This window comes from Bombyx mandarina, chromosome 17 (assembly GCF_030267445.1).
Source record: "Bombyx mandarina strain Sakado chromosome 17, ASM3026744v2".
Classification (NCBI taxonomy): Eukaryota; Metazoa; Arthropoda; class Insecta; order Lepidoptera; family Bombycidae; genus Bombyx; species Bombyx mandarina.
Window position 1 is genome coordinate 7,751,455 of NC_143223.1, and position 13,537 is coordinate 7,764,991.

The 13,537-nt window shown below is 38.7% G+C and overlaps 1 protein-coding gene across 2 annotated transcripts in view; it reads right to left on the reverse strand.

Annotated features, from left to right (window-relative positions):
• Kif19A (Kinesin family member 19A) overlaps window positions 1-13,537 on the reverse strand; it is a 46,248-nt gene that overhangs the window by 3,332 nt on the left and 29,379 nt on the right. For both annotated transcript variants that reach the window (XM_028188036.2, XM_028188035.2), the window contains exons 10-13: window positions 13,164-13,338; window positions 12,328-12,541; window positions 11,042-11,174; window positions 2,630-2,764 (exon numbers count right to left, since the gene is read on the reverse strand). In XM_028188036.2, coding sequence (XP_028043837.2) covers window positions 2,630-2,764; window positions 11,042-11,174; window positions 12,328-12,541; window positions 13,164-13,338 — 657 coding nt within the window. The remainder of the gene's footprint in view (window positions 1-2,629; window positions 2,765-11,041; window positions 11,175-12,327; window positions 12,542-13,163; window positions 13,339-13,537) is intronic.

Sequence of the window (13,537 nt, forward strand, 5' to 3'; positions counted from 1 at the left end):
CTTCAGCAATGAAGAAAGCGACGAAGAAGAAGAAGTGGGAAATTTCATACTTCTCCGTCCGCGCAATTTTCGTAAAAAGGAGTCCAACATTTTTGCTGCACGTATTACCTACTTAAAATGTAGGTTCTTAATAATAATACATAAGTGTTTTGAAATATAAAACTAATCTTAAATTTTTTAGTTATACCACTTCCATTCTAAGGGTGCAATGTCGTAAACAAACTTTGCCGTAATGGCGTAACCTTTAAAATACACGAAAACTGCCCAGCATAAACATATTTTTTTAGTAACTTTAATAGAAGTATTAGAATTAGAAGTTTATTATAGAATTTATTTAATTGTAATTACATATTTAGACATACTTAACATAATTAATCTTGGAATAGGTAATTATTTCAGCTTTTTTTAATTAAAGAAATTATGTTTTACATAGGTTTAATCTTTTACCCGTTGAACGTTTATAAAATGATTGTATTTACGGTAATAGTGTTGATGTCTTCATTAGGTGGCCCAAATATACTAAAATTATTACGAGCATCCATCCTTAATTATAAATGTGTAAAGAAGCAAAATTATTATTACATTGTTCAAATTTCTATATAATTTATAAATATAAATCTGTACGTATGTACCTGTAAATATGTATATTGCGCACGTGTGTGTGTGTGTGTGTGTGTGTGCGCGTGTGTATGTGCGTGTGTGTATATATTTCTATAATAGATAGATACACAGTGTGCAATTCATTTCGAAATTATTCTTGCCCATCTAATGGTTGTCTGGAAGAGATCACTCTTAGCGATAAGACCAAGAAAAAATGTTTCACAATATTTATTCATTTTGTGTACAATAAAGAATACTCTTTCACTGGTGGTAGGACCTCTTGGGAGTCCACACGGGTAGGTACCACCACCCCGCCTATTTCCGCCGTGAAGCAATAATGCGTTTCGGTTCGAAGGGTGGGGTACCTAGCCGTTGTAACTATACTGAGACCTTAGAACTTATATCTCGAGGTGGGTGGCGCATTTACGTTGTAGATGTCTATGGGCTCCAGTAACCACTTAACATCAGGTGGGCTGTGAGCTCGTCCATCCATCTAAGCAATAAAAAAAAAGCAACTCTATCTCGCTCTCTCTCTCTCATCAAACAACTCTTTAAAAAAAAACAATGATTTAATAAGAATTAAATGAAAAAGCAAAGAATTAATATGTATTTACAACTAGCTAGACGTCTATAAAATTTTCTAACCGAAAAAATATATGTGTATAAACCATTAGAATAGATAAAACCTTAAAAAACAACATTATTATTAAAAACGAAAGAAAAAATCTTGATATTGTATTGGTTTCACGGCAAAATTTTTAGTGACTACTTAACTTGCTTGAAAGTGAAGAAATACTCTCAAAGTCCATTAATTTGCAACTCGCACTCGGGCATACAATAATCGAGAGCCTCACTTCGGTAAAGCTATTCGATACATGAGACAGCAACATAAACAAACCTTCTCTCTCCCACAAAATGAGATTCATAAGCTTACCACTAGGTGGCACTGATACAAACTCACACTAATTAAACATAACATTAACATCGACTGAGTAATTAAAAAAACTCGCACTAAGCACAGGTACATTACCCATTACCCGACTAATTATAAATATCGTTAGAAAGCTTGGCATTTCAATTAAACGCCTTAAAAAAAACCTTGCGTGCTACCAATATAAAAGAAAAAAATATCGCTTCTCAAGATGAATAAACGTCCTGCAAATCGAGTAACTCGCACTCAGAGCTCCGCACGTTTCACCGTGAAGAGCGTACACTCGATGCGAGTCAATCGATTCCATTTTTGAAACTCGCACTAAGCCTACTAGTTTGAAACGCATCAAAACCGTTATACGATACGCACGTAAAACACGAAATGATCACTAAAATATTTATGGAAATGTAAAGAATATAAAGACCGTCGGATTAGCTAAATCAGTTAAACAATAAAACTGATATGCAATTCTCGAAGAAATCACTGTTGCGTAAAAATACTACCTAACCTAACCTTAAATTGAACACATTTAAACGGCCGTCTGGTGTAGTGGTAAGTGACATGGTCACTACACAAGGGGGTCGCGGGTTAGAATCCCGCCAAGGGAAGATATTTGTATGATAATTAAAAATGTCTTTTCCAGGGTTAAGGATGTATATTAAATATGTGTATGTGTATAATAAAAATCTTTTATTTATTTCCGTTATCTGGTACCTGTAACACAAGTTCTTTACGAACTTATCACGGGACCAGTTAATGTGGCGTGACTGTTAGTAAATATTTATTTATTTATATTATTAAAAACAAAAAAAAAAACAAGAGTTCATTCTGCACATAACCAAATTTAGGGTATTTCAATATTTCCCTTTTTTTTCTTCAAAATGTTGTCACTTTGTAAAAAATTTATGAAGATATTGTTGAAGTGAATCAACTCATGTAATTATCACTGACCTACCTATTTCTAACCCAAAACTACTTAAATGCATTTGGGTAGAGACTTCTTTGACGGTTTTTCCAAAAATGGGACTTCGACTTCGTAGTATAAACATTATAACAATAAAGAAACGAAAAAAAGAATATAGATGATACCCATAGTACCTGTATCTCGTCCTTGGTCTTGGTGTAGGAGGCAGCCGCGGCAGGCGGTGATCCAATGCGAGAGTGCCACCGGATCCTGAACTCGACCCTCGCCCTGACCCACTCGAGCTCTCCGACCAGGTCAACTCAGACATGCTGATTAATTGATTATTGTCATTACATTATGGGTAACTATAGAATGATACATTAATAATATATAACATATCTATACTAATACCTAGTCAGGTCATAAATTCTGTCACATGTTTAATGTAAAATAATTGAAACAAGTTTTTTCATTATGTAACCATTCATATACCAAAATGAACTTAACAAAACATAGATTCTTATGACACTAAACTTTATTCCGTGATTTTGAATACAGGCCTTCAATCTGCGCGGCCAGTCGTCTATCGCAGCACGAACGAGGTCCATGTCAATATCGGTGGCTGCCTTAATCAAGGATGTCTTGAGTGACTCCAAATTGAGATGAGGCTTTGAGCACGCCTTTTCCTCCAAGTGTTGCCATATCTTGTAATCTAACGGATTCAAATCTGGACTGGAGGAGGGCCAGTCTTCGTGCCGGATGAAGTCGATTTCACGCGCCGCCAGCCAGTCTTGTGTGCTCTTCGCTCTATGAGCTGGCGCCGAATCTTGTTGGAATACCCAGTGCCTCTTATTGAACATGGTGTGCAGGAGCAGGTTCGTTCCTCGTCGTATTAGCGATTTTAAAATGAAAATAGGCCGTTTTTATAATAGTAATCCACCTTTAATCTTCCTTTGATACATTACATATAATTTTATAAATTAATCGCATTGTGTCGTTGAAAAGTTTTCTTGAATTGTACATACTTAAAATGGAATCGGAAAGAATCAAACAAAAAAAAGTTACGTCGGTAGATGGCGCATTCGATAAATTTAAAATGATGGAATTAAGCAGTCTGTTCCAGTTGACCAATAGATGGCGTAAACATCCCCCGGGCCTTGAAATCTCTGGTTTCTAAATAAAATCACGCTTCATCTTCATTTTCTTCCGCTGATTGGAGTGGCAGAGGGCATATCTTGGAAAATGAACGTCGAATGGTCCCTGTACCAGTACGAATATCGGCGACTCGAGACACACCGTCACTTCCAGGATACAAACGTACTATGCGACCCAGCCTCCAATTCAAGGGTGGTAAATTGTCGTCCTTTATGAGAACTAGGCTATCCAAGGCGATGTCATCCTTCCTGATCTTCCACTTGGTTCGTAACTGCAGCTCCGAGACGTATTCCGTAGACCAGCGTCGCCAGAAATGTTGACGTAATTGTTCGATGCGATCATAGCGCGCTAGCCGAAATGTTGGCTTATCTGTCAGATCCTCAGATGCAGGCGCTGTCAACGGTCGACCTAGTAGGAAGTGGGCAGGAGTAAGTGGAGTAAAGTCAGTAGGATCTGTGGATAGCGGTGACAAAGGGCGAGAATTTAATACGGCTTCGATTTGCGTCAAAACCGTGGTGAACTCCTCATAAGTTAATCTCGCATTACCTACTATGCGTCTTAGGTGATACTTACACGATCGCACCCCACTCTCCCATAGACCACCAAAATGTGGGGAATACGGCGGAATAAATCTAAATGCAATGCCGTTATCGGCTGCATAATCAGTAATTACTTTGGAATGGTTTTCTAAAAACAAAGGGAATTCCTTTTCGGCACCAATAAAATTTTTCCCATTATCTGAAAATATGATATTGGGTTTACCTCGCCTACTAATAAACCGTTTTAAAGCCAAAATATAATCATTAGTGGAAAGACTTGTAACGAGTTCCAAATGTATAGCTCGTGTCGTAAAACAAATAAACAAGCAAATATAAGCCTTAAAAAGACGAGCTCCTCTCCCTTTACGGTTCAATACGAATACTGGCCCCGCGTAGTCTACACCTGATTTCATGAATGGAAAACTAGGTTCCAGGCGCTCAGAAGGTAAGTTACCCATGATAGGTGTCAGTGTTTTACCCTTAATACGTGTACACATCACACATTCTCGTATTATCCTCTTTGCTAAATTTTTAGCATTTAGCGGCCACCAATATTCACGCATAGTAGCCAACATTAGCTGCGGACCGCCATGTAACAATCGCTTATGCTCGTATCTAAATAAGCTAACCGTGAAAGGATGTCTACTACATAATAAAACAGGATGTTTTTTATCAAACTTGAAACACGACGCGTTACTCAGTCTACCACCGACTCGTATTATTTCATAATCGTCCAAAAAAACATTCAAACTAGAAATACGGTTGTATTGTTTACAATTTGTTCGAATTGGAATCTTGTTGATTAAATTATTATAAATGTCCGGAAACGACCTTATTTGCACTAATCTAATGAGCATTCGCTGTGACGCGTTCAATTCACTAAGAGTTAAGGAACCGGTTTGACGGCTATCCTTCGCGCGTGTATTATTTATGAATCGAAGTACATAAGCACCTATTCTTTTTAATTTCGTAAATGATTCGAATCGCTTAAAGTCAATTAAATCATCGTATTCTGTAGAAATTAAACTCACTTGCTTAGATTTTAGTTCTGGTAAAGTTTGACAGTTCGGTATATCGGAATTTTTAATGTTTATTAAATATGACTCGCGTAAAAACGACGGGCCATACCACCATAAATCACTATCTCTTAATAGATCTAAACTACAACCTCTCGATAACAAGTCAGCGGGATTATCCTTGCCATTTACGTGTGACCACACCAAGTCGCCTGTGAGTTCATTTATTTCGGTTACTCGATTCTGTATAAATGTTTTAAGCAAATGTGGTGATGTCTTAATCCAACCCATGACTATCGTCGAGTCTGTCCAGAAGTAAACTTTGTTATATTTTAATCTAAGCGACTCACTAACTCTTTTATATAACTTGGCTCCTACCAACGCACCACAAAGTTCCAAACGAGGAATACTAATTGATTTCAAGGGAGCCACCTTACTTTTGGCACATAACAAACGAACTGTTATTTCCGAATCATCACTGTATGTGCGAATATAGGCGCAAGCACCGTACGCGCTCTGGGATGCGTCGGTAAATATATGAAGTTCCGTATACTGAGTATGTTCACTCCTTACGTGACGAGGGATACGTATTTCCTTTAAAAATCTTAATGAATAAATAAATTGTTTCCAAGCTTTAGTTATGTCTCCAGAAACAGGAGTATCCCAATCAATTCTGCTTAGCCACAAATTTTGTAAAAATATTTTTGATATTATGACTGCTGGTGACAAAAGTCCTAAGGGATCATATATTTGAGATATGATAGATAGCATTATACGCTTAGTTAAATTTAATTCGCAATGATCGCTATTAATATTCGTTACAAAATATAATTCATCAATAGTGTTATGCCAGCCCAACCCTAGTGTTTTAGTTTGTGCATGTTCGCCTATAAAATGCTCTGCTGATTTATTCTGCGAAATGTCTAAATTAAATTTCCATTTTCGTAAAGGGAAACACCCGGAATGTAATATTTGAGAAGTTTTCTCACAAATACGTAACAAATTATGATAATCGTCGTCGCCGCTTATAAGATCGTCGACAAAAATGTCTTGCGTGATGACGCGCGCGATGACGTCATCATCACACTCAAGCGCAAGTTGTCTGATGCATCTCATACTCAAGTACGGCGCTGAAGCGGTTCCGTACGTCACCGTATTGAGCTGATACGTCTCTAATGGATCCGTAGGATTTTCGCGCCATAATATTAGTTGAAGTGACCGTTGGTCAGATTGAATGAGAACTTGTCTGAACATCTTTTCTACATCAGCACAAGCTACGAATTTATATTGTCGAAACCGCAACAATATAGAGAAAATATCGTTTTGTAACGCAGGTCCCGGAAATTGTATATCATTTAAGGACTTATTCGAACTAGTTACCGCACTAGCGTCGAATACAACGCGCAACTTAGTAGTTGAACTACTTTCTTTAATAACACCGTGATGTGGCAAATAATAGTTAGGTTGACTACACGTAGTTACCTTAGACATGTGACCTAAGTCATGGTACTCTCGCATAAAATTTGTGTACATACGTTTAAATTCCGGTAAACGTTCAAGTTTACGTTCTAGTGATAAAAATCGTTTTTTCGCTAACGTATATGAATCACCTAACACATCAGCTGATTCCCTTAGCGGTATCCGTACCGAAAATCTACCTTCTCGATCACGTTTATTTGTATTGATAAATAACTTTTCGCATTTTTGTTCATCTTCCGAAAGCATTGCACGAGGTGATAGGGCTACCTCCTCGAGCTCCCAAAATAACCTTAGCTGCCTACCAATGTCCTGTGTAAAATTACACTGAACATTATTAGTAGTATGCGAGTACGTATTATTAAAGACAGGGCCGGTTATTAACCATCCTAACTTCGAATTCTGTAAGTATGGTCCACTCGGAAGACGTATTTTATCCGCATCTAAAAGATCCCAAAACTTATCGGCACCTATCAGTAAATCAATATCTGCGGGGACGTCAAAGTTAGGGTCTGCTAGTTTTATGTTTTTAGGTATTCGTATAAAGCTAGAATCTATGCTTATCGTGGGCAAACTGGATGTTATGCTCGGCAAGACAATACATCGAATCTTAGCATGATAATCGTTTAGTTTTGATCGTATATTAATATCGCACGAGTGACTGGACTGTGTGATTGTTTGTCCTACACCCGTTATTCGAACCGTGGACTGTATATTTGACACGTTTAATCGATTTGACATTTTCTCCGTAATAAAACAGTTCTGACTCCCACTATCCAGAAGCGCACGAGCTGTATGAAAAACGTTATTATTATCGGCTACCTCCACCAACGCTGTAGAGAGTAAGACCGTCTGTAATACCTTAAATTCGCTATTATTATTGCACTCGTAACTGCCACTCGTATTATCGGGCAGACAATGCAACGCATTAGACGTAGATGCATGTACCCGGTTCGGCACTGAACCCGAGTCTTCGCGCACACACACATTTAATTCGTTTTGAGAGCTACTCGAACCTATATGCAATAAGCTATTGTGTTTCCGCTGACACTGTTTGCACGGACCAAACACGCATTCACTTATCATATGACCTGCTCTTAAGCAATTACGACACAGTTTTTTATCATCAACATATTTCAACCTATCCTTAACGGACATGTTAAGAAAGGCGATACAAGTATAAAGTGCATGGTTTTGCTCACACAATACACATTTTTTATAAGAAGCCCCCTTTGACGTATATAATTTATTGTTTGAAAAGGATTTCTCGTTTTTTGATGTAACGTAACTATGAAAATTATTTGAACTAGAAGAACGCTTACTAATTTCACTATTAACTTTACTACCATAAATTAACGGCTTATCTTTAGTTCTACTATGATTGGCACTAATCATATCCAACATGTCGGCTCGGTTTCTAAGAAACGATAGCAAGTCGTCTAAGGTATATTTTTGATTAGAATTATTCAACGATATCGTACCCTTATGGTTCTCCCATTCGCGTTCTGTTGATGAGTCAAGCTTCGATACCATTAGATAGATAATTAAAGTATCCCAAGCGTCGGTGGGTTCCTCCAAAGTGTTAAGAGCGCGTAAATTACGTAACACTGTATCCATTAACTTACGAATTAAAGAAGATGATTCCTGTTTTAAACAAGGGATATTAAATAGCGACCTTACATGATTATTAACTAAGAGCCTAGTGTTATGGAAACGATTTTCTAGAAGCTCCCATGCGTGAAGATAGTTGGAAGGAGTAAACTCTAAGGCACTGATCACTTGCAGGGCAGTTCCGTCGAGCGCAGACCGTAAATAATGAAACTTTTGTATTTCGTCTAAGTCTGTACGTTTATGAATCATAGTAATATACGAATTTTTGAATTCAAGCCAGTGGTCGTATGATCCATCAAAGGAAGGTAGTTTTATGTAAGGTAATTTAACACTAACCGGTTTTTGTGAACATGAATTTTCCTGATTAAGCATTATAGAACTGTTAAAATTGTCTGCACTGTTCACCAAGCAGTTGGCGACAGCCATTGTGGTGAAATACAATGTTTCAAATGATTCGACATAATCCGCGTTAGAAGACATATCGGCCTCGGTTAATAGCAATTCTATATCCATCTCCACATCATTATATCTTTTATAAATATCGCAAGCTGCCTGTATTCTTAATTGTATTTCAGCCACTTGTATTTGTGTTAAAACTGCACCAGTAAACGTATCAATAAATTTTTTAAATTGAGTTAGTCGACCTTTAAAGTTTCCCCTTTGCCGTTTAAGATCCTCCAATTTGCTAACCTTATCGCCAGGCATTTTGATGGTCTACGTGTGATGAGCGGTAGGTACTTACGTGAAAGCATCCACGGCGCAGCGCGAAACAAACAAAATGATATGTAGGTAGTGTAGCACTGTAACTAAAAAAAACACACGGTTTTAGCACAAATCGTTTTAGGAACGGAGTAGCCGGGAACAAAGACCTGACCGTTGCTTTTTCTTTTCGTCTTCTTCGTTTATTGTAGAAATATCTTCGTCTTAGCTGGTCCTGGTTGCTTTCCGATTTCGTCAGCTAGGTAATCCGTGATCGAAGGTCCAAAATGTGCAGGAGCAGGTTCGTTCCTCGTCGTATTAGCGATTTTAAAATGAAAATAGGCCGTTTTTATAATAGTAATCCACCTTTAATCTTTCTTTGATACATTACATATAATTTTATAAATTAATCGCATTGTGTCGTTGAAAAGTTTTCTTGAATTGTACATACTTAAAATGGAATCGGAAAGAATCAAACAAAAAAAAGTTACGTCGGTAGATGGCGCATTCGATAAATTTAAAATGATGGAATTAAGCAGTCTGTTCCAGTTGACCAATAGATGGCGTAAACACATGGTATGAGAAACAGGTTCCACAAGGTTCGCCAGGACTGTATTTTGATACACAACTGCATTCGTTTTTACATCTTTCTCACAAAAATGTACCTCTGTTAAGCCCCAATAAAAAACTCCCAACCATACCATGAGCGAGGATGAAAAATTACCTCGTTGGACACGCGGAATACGGTTGCTCGCTTCTTCACTACTGTGTGCGTACACCTTATCATTTTGGTTGTTGTAGCTCTCTTCAACGGTAAAAAATTTTTCATCCGAAAAAAGAATTTCCCGATATTTTTTTCCCGCGTACCGCTTCAACAAAGCGCGGCATCTCTTCAGTCTCAGGTCCATTAGACGAGCATTCAAACGATGTCCTGTTTTTCTTCGATATGCCCGAAGCCCTAAGTCTTCATTTAACACCCTTTTCACCGAGGTTCTGCTTAACCCCTTCTGAAGGGCCAACAGTTTCTGCTTAGGTTTGGGATTTCTTTGAATTCGCGCCTTCACAGCTTTTATCACTGCTGGAGTCCTAACAGACCGAGGGCGACCACTTCTTGACCTGTCATCTACACTAGAGTCTTCATTGTATCGTTTGATGGTACGATAAACGAATCTTTTGGTTATATTAAATTTTTTCTGTATGTTAAAAATTTGAATTGGCGCGTAACCGCAACGATGCAACGCAATAACTGCAACACGGTCTTCTTTAAGCGTACACTCCATATTTAAAAATGAGTAAAATTCTAAAAGTATACATTTTTATTTTCATTAACAATTCGAAATTCGAATTCAAAAAACTTTTTTGTGGCCAGCATTCTAAAAGAAAAGTTTTTACTGTGTGACGTTACTTATGACCTGACTAGTTATATAAATCTACAGTGGTTTTTACGGATGTTCCGTTATAACTACTGAACCATGCATCGGATTGAGTTGAAACTTGGTATCCATGTAGAAAATACATATACTTAATGGATAAGAATATTTATATGAGTGTTGGACTCCCTACACCAATTGCGGGGGCGTTAATGATGAGAATCTTTGTGGGGGTGAGAAATAATAATGTTAATTTTAAATGTCTAGCGAAGCGGACGGGTACAGCTAGTATATAATCAATATATAACATATTTTAAAGACATCAACAGTTACGAATACAATTAACTAATTGCTTTCTTAGTAAAAAAAACAGTAATTTATAACAGGAAAAATAACACGATAAATTATTTCTAACTCGTTTTTTTTTCAGGTTAAACGATTTTTACGTACTTTATAATTCTAGTCTATAAGACTAATATTTTATAATATATATATAGTCATGTTATAGTTTACCGATAGTGATGATTATAAGGCTATTGTTAAAAATAAGTTTGATACATACAGAAAGTGCCAAAGAAATTAAGTTATCACTGTGTAGGGAGGCTAAGGAGCAAACTTTCTATGTAGAAAAATGTAAACATATGGAAAAAAAAAACATTGTTCTAATTACGTTAATTGTATACACACATACACACCCACACACACACACAAATATATATCCAATTAATCAAATTAATCACCTAGTGGAAATTGGTGGAAGACGATACGGCGGTGTGTATATGTCGTTACTTTCAGTGTACGTAGAGGCGTGTATCTCTTGTTGGTAAAGCTCGTACAGTTGCGCCAACTCGGGCGGTATTCCGATGCCCAGTTCTGAAAAACAAAATGTATTATATTACTATTTACTTACATGGGATGTGATTTGTTATTGGAGTGACAAGTGATGGAATCATCAAAGTAATTTTCAGCAACTCCGAGACGTGTCAAGGACCATTAACATTCTAACTGGAATAATCGGAACAAAAACTCAGCATATTTAATTACTGTTTTTTTTATTTACTTATCTGTAGACGTGCGGCCGGCAACGTCTTCCCGTTTAAAAAATTGGAAATTCTAACGTTACAATTGTATTAATTGAGACCTCGACCTCATGTCTCAAGATGGGTATGGCATTCACATTATGACGTCACTAGGTGCAATAAAACATATAATCGTAATCGGCTTCAATATGAGATCTATTTTTGTGTATGTAGACTTCTCATGGAATCCTAGTAGCTTATCAAGGTAACAGACTAATGAGGTTTTTTTTAGGATTGAAGAATTACTGGTGGACCGGAGGCCTTTCCAGTTTCACCAGGACAGGTGGGCGAGCAAAGGCTCAGCCAGGAGGGGTGGGGTTTGCTAACAGCTGCCCGAACGCCTCCGAAGGAGACCTAACAACTCAAGAGCAGCTGCTTCGCGAATGAATCTACTTCCGGATCGGAATCGCGACCCGCTGAGAAGATCCGGCGAGAAACTCAGCGAGCTGATTCATGGGTTAGGTTGCACGTCGAACTCTTTGTCGAGTTCGACGAGTACGGTTACCAGGGTAATGAGGAACTCAGTCAGGCAGTTGAACGTACATACGGCAGAAAGTACATACTTGTTGAACGTCAAAAAGAACTACCGCCAATTCACAAAAACTAGCCTCCGTCCTGAGAAGAACTGGCAAGAAACTCAGCGGGCATGTCTTTTTTCTTTTTTATTTTATTTTTTAATATTAGATTTTTTTTTAGATATTCATTTTTACAATGAGTATTAGAACGTAACAATTATTGCAATATTGAAATGCCCGGAGCGAGCAACTCATTCCCACTTTGTGCAATCTTCTAGATAATCATTGACTTGTATAGTATGCTTCATTGCACAGATGTTCTTTAATAGTTTTCCTAAACCTATGTATATGTAGGTTCTGAACATCTTGTGGGATAAAATTGGCGACTATTGTGTGCAGTGCGTGTAGTGTAGTAGTAGTAGTATAGCTAACCTTGCAGCGCCCGGCGTTGACGCGTAATGATCTCGTCGGAGAGACGTCGCTGCGCGTCGCGGCGCTGCAGCGCGAGGTCGCGGCGACGCAGTTCGTGCGCGCGCGCCGCCCGCTCGCCCTGCAGCGCCAGCTTGTCGGCCTCCAGCTCGTGCACGCGGCACACCAGCGCCAGCACCTCGCGCTCCGGACCGCTGCTGATCCGGGCCGGTAACTCCTACAACAAACATCCTTCGATCGAACAAGGGTCGTTCGGGAATGTCCTAATCCTGCAGTTTCCCCTTTCGTTGTTTAGTCAGGGATATATGAAGTAGGGGAAAGCAGTAGTTAAAAAAAAACCTATGTTAAATATCTTAATAATGCCTCTTTTGAACATAATGAACGACTTAGTCGTCGTGGCCTAAGGAATAAGACGTCCGGTGTATTCGTGTTGAGCGATGCACCGGTGTTCGAATCTCAGGCGGGTACCAATTTTTCTAATGAACTACGTACTCAACAAATGTTCACGATTGGCTTCCACGGTGAAGGAATAATATCGTGTAATAAAAATCAAAATCGCAAAACTATAATTTGCGTAATGACTGGTGGTAGGACCTCTTGTGAGTCTGCACGGATAGGTATCTCAAGGTGGGTGGCGCATTTACGTCGTAGTTGTCTATGGGCTCCAGTAACCACTTAACACCAGGTGGGCTGTGAGCTCGTCCATCACATAAGCAATAAAAAAAAAGTTTCACTAATTTACCTCACATTCGTACCAGTAGATTAGATGTTCGTTTTTAACCATACCCTGCGTGTCTTACTTCGCTAATAAAGTTTGTTTGGGAGCTCCCAGTTCGTACCTGCTCTAATTGAGCTCCTCGCAGCCTGACTTGTTCGAGTTGCCTCTCGACGCGGTCGCGCTCTGTCCGCGCGGCCTCCTGCTCGCGCTCCACGGCGGCGAGCTCGGCCCACGCCTGCTCCACCGCCACCTCAGCCTCCGCGCGCTCGCTGCCAGCCGTCGACCCCGTACCTCCCCTTTACGGACATCTCGGTTGATTGATTTCAATCATTTTCGGTACCTACCAGGCCGATGACATTCGTACACCGACACAACCGACAAGTGACAAGATTGACTCAGGATCGCCATGACTAATACTTGATAAGAAAGAGGCCTATAATCAACAGTTACAGATTAAGATCGCCCTTATTTTATATTAGTGACCCGCCCTTGCTT